This window comes from Myotis lucifugus, unplaced genomic scaffold (assembly GCF_000147115.1).
Source record: "Myotis lucifugus unplaced genomic scaffold, Myoluc2.0 scaffold_472, whole genome shotgun sequence".
Classification (NCBI taxonomy): Eukaryota; Metazoa; Chordata; class Mammalia; order Chiroptera; family Vespertilionidae; genus Myotis; species Myotis lucifugus.
This window is the reverse complement of record NW_005871520.1, coordinates 117,878-126,475: the sequence shown is the minus strand read 5'-3', so window position 1 is coordinate 126,475 and position 8,598 is coordinate 117,878. Positions and strand designations below refer to the sequence as shown.

The 8,598-nt window shown below is 42.6% G+C and overlaps 1 protein-coding gene across 1 annotated transcript; it reads right to left on the bottom strand.

The window, feature by feature from the left end:
* Positions 1-3,176: 3,176 nt before the first annotated feature.
* TOMM5 (translocase of outer mitochondrial membrane 5) lies at positions 3,177-7,480 on the bottom strand. The gene is made up of 2 exons (XM_006103214.3): positions 7,276-7,480; positions 3,177-3,686 (listed from the first exon to the last, which is right to left on the bottom strand). Exons 1-2 carry the CDS (start codon positions 7,394-7,396, stop codon positions 3,652-3,654), a joined length of 156 nt encoding a protein of 51 aa, XP_006103276.1. The 5' UTR covers positions 7,397-7,480; the 3' UTR covers positions 3,177-3,651.
* Positions 7,481-8,598: the final 1,118 nt, after the last annotated feature.

The window sequence follows — 8,598 nt, the reverse complement described above, 5'->3', positions numbered from 1 at the left end:
CCCCCCCCCCCCAGAGATCCAGCCTGCAACCTGGGCCCCTGACTAGAAATCCAACCAACAACCACTGAGCCACATCAGCTGGGCTAATGTAATTTTATTAATACAACCTAAAATTGCTTTCATTTTAATTCTTTTTTAAAAATATTGATTTTAACCGATATCCAATGACTATCTAATGCCTTGATTCAGGATTTCTCTGAAAGGCCACCCTAGCATCAAAGATACCTTTGGAATTGACGAAAGCTGCTATTGCAACTAGGGTGACCAACCCTCATGGTTTACCCAGGACCGAGAGGTTTCCCAGAACACAGTTTCAGGGCTAAAACTGGGACAGTGTGGATGGTTCATCACCCTAGTTGCAGCTGCATGATAGTTCAACTTCTCCTCCTGACCAGACTGTTTCACTTTCTCTCTTATGTGTTTTCCCCCAAAATACTCCCCCCAACACTCCCTGCACAAAATCTCAGCATCTTCTCCAGGGAACAAACTGGCAACGGGGCTTTTTAACAAAATTCTTTTTTTAGAGAGAAGAAATCACAGCCCTTTGTATGCTATTGGAAACGATCCAACAACAAAAAGAAAATTTGACAAAGGGAGAATTGCAGGCAAGATCCATGGGTAGTTAATGGGGTAGAGGAATCGAGTGCGCCCGAGACGGGATTGACCTTAAATAGAAGCAGACATTTCGAACAGGAAGGAGGGTACAAATGCTAGTGTGTGGGTAGGTATCATGGGGTAAGTTTATGAAAGCTTTCTTCTGGATGCTTCTATGTTCTCAGGGAAATAGGAAGCAACATCATCAGCTGAGCGTAAAGATTAGAGGAGATATGGGAATTCAGAGGCAAGAGTAGATATGAAATATGTATAGAAGAATAACTTGTGGAAAATGTAGTGGTCCTGCAGGACCCAAATGAAGAGGCATCATTTTCCAAGTGGCTTCTGTCAGCATATCTGCTTTTCCCCAGCCACTTTCAACTGCACAGGGCAGGCACAGAGTGGCTTTAAGAGGGTTGAGTTTTACCAGGGAAGTACAATGAAGCTAGAGAGAGGGAAAGAGGGTTGAAGGTGTATGTTAATCGTGGCTAATGGAATCTAAGCTGAGACATGAGGCAGGTGAAGAACAGCAACTAGGTGGTAGAGTGAATAGACTATGGTGCCAGGTGGACTAAATTATCAGTACTGGAGAAAGGCACTTAAAGATAGGGTACAATAAATAAACATTAAAATTCCCGCCCTGGCCGGTTTTGCTCAGTGGATAGAGCATCGGCCTGCAGACTAGAGAGTCCCAGGTTCGATTCCGGCTAAGGGCACATGCCTGGGTTGCGGGCTCGATCCCCCCCAGTAGGGGGCGTGCAGGAGGCAGCCAATCAATGATTCTCTCTCATCATTGATGTTCCTATCTCTCTATCTCCCTTCCTCTCTGAAATCATTAAAAATATTTTTTAAAAAATTCCCAAGCTTTGGCCAACTACTATTTATTAGCCACTGAAACTCCTAGAGTCTCAAACTCCCTATCTATAAAATGGCATTAACATCGATTGGTTAAGGCTGTTTTAGGTAATGAATTTAAATATCCAGTAATTTTGAAGTCTGTATACAATTAGAAGATAAGCATGCTATCTCATAGCACCTGGAAACACGAACAAATGCGTGAATGCCAGCACAGATCACTTCTAAGCACCTTATACCAAAGACTAACCATTAATAACTAGCATTTACCAAATGCCAGGCACTGTGCTACCTGCTCTACTTGCATTCTCTCACTTCACCCTTATAACACTTTGAAATAGAGATGTTTCTATATGCTAATTTTACACATGAAGAAAATGAGATGTAAAGGTTGCAGGACTTACAAGTCCTGCAACTCAGTAAGTGTTGGAGCCAGAACTCAAAATCAAGTCTGCCTGTCATTAGAGCCAGTGTCTGTGACCATGGTACTATATCATGCACCTCTTTAAGTCAGATATGGACATAAATTACCAACATGGAACACAGCACAAGAGGGTTAAAAATACACACTCACTGGGTAAAAATGGTGGACTGAGAACATACATCTACTCACACTCTCTCCTGAAATTCTATTAAATGACAGCAAAGATTTTTATTTGTTTTAGGGTATAAACCTAAGAGGGAAGAAGAGAAGAGACAACAGCAACAAAGTTAGAAGTTGGAAAGCAGATGGACAAGTAGTAACATAGCAAACCCAAGAAAATTGAATCCTGAGTTAACAGTAAGATAAGCAAAACAACCCAATTTACATCACAGAATCCCTAAAAGGCTCAGGAACTGGTGGATTCATATGCTTGTGGAAGTAAGAGGTGAAGGGGTAGACACAAAAATAAGAATTGGTTGAAGGTTTAAGTAGGCAGATGCTCTCTGCAAATACATTGCTAAGCAGGCTCCTTGCCAAATTAGATGTTCATTTTCTGAAAAGGGTAAAATAGCAGATTTTCTGAATTTGGGGATGCTAGGCAGTTATGGACAGGGTACTGTACTCAATACAAAGATTCAGTGAAAAATGAACACTGGACATGAGATACAGAAAACAAGAGATCCAACATGGGAGAAGAGGAAAAGAAATTCCCAGGATGATGGTGAAGAGAGATCCCAGAGTATAGTCATACATCAGATATAGAAAACTGTGAGTCTAGACTGGGGCAGGTCAGAAGGCTCCAGGAAAAAATCAGCAAGATGAAACAGCATATCTAATGAAACTGAACACTGGGAGCAATGGCGAAAAGTTTAGCTGATTTAGTGGTAAATTCATAGAAAACAAAGCCTAGGAAAAACAAAAAGATGTGCAGGAAACGAAAACAACGAACAGCACCTGGAATTCTACCAATATAATTAACTAAGAAGAGGTGAATGTAGTTGCATTGCCTCTGGGAGGAAGATTAAAGACTTCCCCTTCCCCAACAAACTTGGAGAACTATCTGACTTTACTAATACACGGTTTTTTCCTTTGGTGGTATTACATATCTTCAGCACCAAGCAGCCATGATGCCTTTCACAAAGGTTGCTTAATAAAACAGTGTCGCTTCATCAAGATTAGCAAATTCTCCATTCCTAAACAAGAGGAACTCAATTTCATGCAGTTGTAATAATCACAATATTACAGTAGTCTCATCAGTGATTGAGTTGCAGCAAAAAGCAGGTTTAGAAGAAAAAACACACAATTTTTCTTAATTGGTACATTTATTAAAAATATAGACTAATGGTCCTGTGCTTAAATGTTTTGTGGATGTGTGCTGGCTTCCATAAAACATAACTAGTCATAAGGAGCTCTTCAGTATACTCCTGACAGAAGTAAAAAGGTCACTAGAAATGACTGACAAGACAGGGCCACTGCAGACATAATTCTCTTGTATAATTAATAATTGCTAGAAAATGGAGTTTGACATTATTTACAATTATACCAACATTCATGGAGGCTGAGTATCACAGGCATAAGAAACGTGTTTCCATGTTTCCCAAGTAGTTTTCTGTTTTAGCTACGAAGGTCAGTTACCACAACCAAACTTGTTCTTAACAAGTAGAAATTTTATGTCCATTCAAGCAGAGTCTCTTACATCTTTCTGGGCCTATTCATTTGCAGAGTAGAAACTGTAACCAGGTTCTTCATATCATGCATTCACATGTAATGTCCAATCTTTATATGCTGTCCAATTTCTTTAAGATAAAAGGAGCTGAAAGAAAAATAAAACAAACTGAGAATTTGTTTTCATTAGCCCAAGTGACATGAAATTATAAGGTTGGGAACAAATCTACAGGTTTAAATCAATACATTTTTGAAAACAACTGCAAGTGATGGCCAAGCCTGTCTGTACAACCATCAAAAGGGACTCACTGTCTTTCAAGGTGGCCCATTCTAGTGTCAGGCAGCTATGACTGACTAGAGTAAATCCAAACCTCTTTCAAATGACAATCCTTTACTCTTCGGATTTCACTGTCAAGGGCACAAAACTCTAGAAGAAACAGATTGGCATTTATTTTACCTTTAAAAACGCATTTGAAAGAAGGCAGTGGGTGAGGGTGGAGACACAACAATGAACTAGGACAACCAGAAAAGCCAATCACACATTTTTTGTTGTTGTTAATCCTCACCTGATATTTTTTTCATTGATTTTTTTAGAGGGTGGAAGGGTGGGAAGGAGAGAGATGGGGAGACACACACACACACACACACACACACACCGATTGGGTGCCTCCCCTCCCGCATGTGCTCCCACCGGGCTGGGGATTGAACTTGCAACTCAGGTACATGCTCTTGACCAGAATCGAACCTGAGACCCTTTGATGCTGGGGCTGACACTCTAACCACTGAGCCCACCAGCCAGGGCCAGTCACACATTTTGATTCCCCCACCAATAGCTATGCCAGACCATAGCCCTACTTCAATTATAAGGGCCTATTAGGATAGTGTAGGTAGAAATGTCTAGAAAACTAGTAAGTGTCATACGGATCTAAAGAATATTACTGTTCTGTATAAAAGTGCTATGGCCAAATAAGCACATGAAAAGATGCTCAACAAAACTAATCATCATGGCAATGCAAATTAAAACTATAAGGGGATACCACCTCACATCTATTACGATAGCTACTATAAAAAAAACTGGTGGCAAGGATGTGGAAAAACTGGGACCTTTGTAGTCACTGTTGGTGGGAATGTAAAATGGTTATAGCTGCTATGGAACACAATGGTGGTTCCTCAAAAAATTAAAAATAGAGGTATTTGTACATTGATGTTCACAGCAGCATTACTCACAGTAGCTAAAACATAGAAGCAACCTAAGTGTCCAAAGATGTTTGAACGGATAAGCAAAATATGGTATAAAATGGAATATCATTCAGCCTCAAAAAGGAAGGAAATTATGAACATATGCTACAACATAGATTGACCTTAGGACATCAAACTAAGTGAAATAAGCCAGTTACCAAAAAAAAAAAAAAATACTGTATGATTCTACTTACATGGGGTATTTAAAGAGCTCTGGAGATTGCCCTAGCCGGTGGCTCAATGGTTAGAACATCAGGCCACACACTAAGGATTGTGGGTTTGATTCTTGGTGAAGGGAACGTACCTGGATTGCAGGTTCCATCCTTGGCCCGGGTGGGGGTATGTGCAGGAGCAACCAATATATGTGTCTCTTTTCTTTTTTTAAATATATTTTTATTGACTTCAGAGAGGAAGGGAAACATCCGTGATGAGAATCACGGATCAGCTGCCTCCTGCACATCTGCTACTGGGGATCTAGCCCTCAACCCCAGCATGTGCCCTAACCAGGAGTCTAACTGTGACCTCCTGGCTCACAGGTAGACACTCAAGCATTGAGCCACACCAGCTTGGCTCGCGGTGTCTCTTTCACATTGATGTTTCTCTCTCTTTCTCCCACCCACCCTTCCCCCTCTCTAAAAATCAATGGAAAAAATATCCTCGGGTGAGGATTAACAAGAAAACAAAAACAAGAGTTCTGGAGATGGATGATGATGATGGTTGCACAATATTATGAATGCATTTAATACCACTACACTGTACATTTAAAAAATAGTTAAGATGGTAAATTTCATTTTATGTGCCTTTTACCATCTTTAAAAACTTGGGGGAAAAGAGCTGTGATGAAAAAAGCTGCCAGAATCTTTTCTCAGTACTCGTACTAAAAATAATAAAGCATCTTGTTAATATCAATTTGAAGATGGTGAGATCGGTCAGAAACTGACAGCTGTCTGTCATCTTTTCTACTAATTCTTATCAGAAAAAAAAATCCATCAAGTGAATGGATAAGCAAAATGCGGTATATCCATACAGTGGAATCTTATTCAGCAATGAACAGGAAGGAAATAACAACACATGGAAGGAAATAATGCATGCTACAATATGGACGAACCTGGAAAACATTATGCAAAGTGAAATAAGCCAGATACAAATGTCATGTGTTGTGTAGATCAGCGGTTGCCAAGGGCTGGGGGAGGGGTTAAATGAGGAATGATAGCTAAGGGCATGGAGTTTCTTTTAAAGGGAAAGAAAATGTTCTAAAATAGATTGTGGTGATGGTTGTACAACTCTGACTACACTAAGAAACCACTAAATTGTACACTTTAAAATGGGTTAATTGTATAATATGCTAATTGTATTTCAATTTAAAAAGTGATTAATACAGAACGGTATTCTGTATGTTGTTTCAAAGCTGTCTCATATCAAATACAAAGGTCATCGAGAAGCAAATATTTTACTGGCAGCTAAATCAACAAAAAAATGTAAGTGGAGGAAACAAGTTGGGAGCTGCAAAAAGCTGTTGAAGCAGGTGATTTACATTATTTTGGGAGTTTCTGTTCACCAGGGATCCCTCTCCCCGGGAAAGAGAAAAGGACACCTGGCCCCCGGGAGCTCTGGGCGAGGCCCCATACCAGTTTCTACAGGATGACCTTGGGATGGCCTTCGTTTATCTGAATCGTCCCTGATTCTCCATGCAGACCTGACAGCCATATACAAGGAGCAATGAAGAGCATTGAACCGAGAGCGAGGTGGGGGCAAGTCACTTCCGAGATTCCTATCTAAAACCAGAGACGTCAACTCTAGCTCTAATATTCACTGCCCCTGCAACGTTTATGTTTTGCATAAGCCCCCCCCCGAAAGTCGAGTTCAAATTAATAAATGGGGTACACAGAATCTCAGGCCCCGCCTCCCTCAAAGGGTTAAAGCCAAGACCAGATAATGCAGACAAGTTTCTGCCAACTATAAAATCAAATAAACCCTCAGGTATTATCACTGAACCCTATAGACTCATACCCTTTTCTTCTCACACTTTCCCCCCCCCAAAAAGCAATTTTTACGTACAAGTAAGCCAAACTGTTTGGATAACAAGGCAATCCTGATTCTGCGTTAAGAAGTCTGGATCCCAGGTCAAGATCACTCACTGAATTGCTGAATGACCTTGAGCCAGCCATTCCTCCCAGCCATTCCTCCGCTGCAGATCTCAGTTTCTGTCTGCAAAACGAGGGAGTTGCTCTAGGTGATAACCCTTGGAGCTGATTCAAATGCTTTCAAAGCAGGGCGAGGCGGGACGATTAGCCACGCGTGCAGTGCAGTACCCCGACTCTGAGCCGCAGACTCCAAGCCGCGCATGCGCCGCGGCCCTGGACCGGTCCCGTCCCTCGCTCCCGGCGGTCGCTGACCTCAGCCCAAGGGCCCCCAAAGGTTCATAGACCCAGAGCCGGGCGGGAGGAGTCGGCGAGCTCCCTGCGGGTCTCACTGCTACAGCCTGGAAGGACACTTACTGACTCGCAGCAGGGCTACATAGATGAGGAAGTTCCGTATGGAGGAGATCACATCCTCGCGCATCTTCCGTTTCATCTCCTCGGGGTCCAGCTTCGGCGCGAGGCCCTCGATACGGAACATCGCGGCTCTGCCTCACCGGCTTCCACCAGCCGCGCTCGGCTCCTCTCAGCCCTAGCCTCGCGCCCGGAAGGAGGCTCAACCCTATTTCCGGTCCCCGCCCCTAATGGTCGAGCGCGACAACGGGAGCCTGCGAGGGACAATCCTCGTCCGAACCTAGAGGTTCTCAGAGGGCTGCCGAAAGGGGGCGGCCGCAATCTTAGCCACGCAGGCGTGGGCTCCTGCAGGCTGTTTGCTTAATAACCTCTGTGTGGAGCTGGGAGCGCTGCGCTGTGAAGTGCTTTTACGCCCTGGAGCACATTGGTGCCGCCATAAATAGGGGTAATTGCTAACATTTATTGAGTACTCAGTACAGTTCTGCCCAATGAATTAGATGTTATAATCTTCATTTCCTAAATGAGAACATTGAAGCACAGGAATCTTTAAAACAACAATTTGCCCAAATGTGCTGTAGAATACCTCATGGGGAAAAAAAAGTTTGAGGAAGAGAGATGAAATGATATTAGCAAAATATTGGTAATTGCTTAAGCTGGCGATTAGTACATAATTTAAATTATTTTTTCTTTCTATTTTGAGTGTGCTTGAAATTTTTCATGAAAAGTTAAAACAAAAAAGCAAAGGATGGAAATTGCTCAAGATTAACCAACTAGTAAATGCAGAGCTGGGCTTTATACCTGGTTAGGCCTTTGGAACCCCAAAGACAAGAGGTTTTGTGTGTGTGTGTGTGTGTGTGTGTTTTAACATTTTCCATGTTGTTGCTGTAGCCTCATTTCTTGATGACCAGTTATAGAGTTAACTGGTCCATACAAATTATAATATTGGCCCAGTAATATCTATAATAATAAAAGCATAATATGCTAATTAGTCCAGACGTCCTTCCGGATGACCTTCTGGACTAAGCCGGGGCTTTGAGGAAAGCCGGTGCCGGCAGCCAGGGAAAGGAAGGCCTACTCTTGCACGAATTTTGTGCATCGGGCCTCTGGTCGTATATATAAAGCAAGTTCAAATCTGTTCAACATTTTACAGATGAGAAGAGGGAGGGTCAGAAACCAAGTACACTGCCTGGCCCACGTGGCTCAGTGGTTGAGCCTTGACCTATGAACCAGGAAGTCAGGGTTCGAATCGGGGTCAGAGCACATGCCCAGGTTGGGGGCTCTATCCCCAGTGTGGGGCGTGCAGGAGGCAGCCGATCCATGATTCTCTCT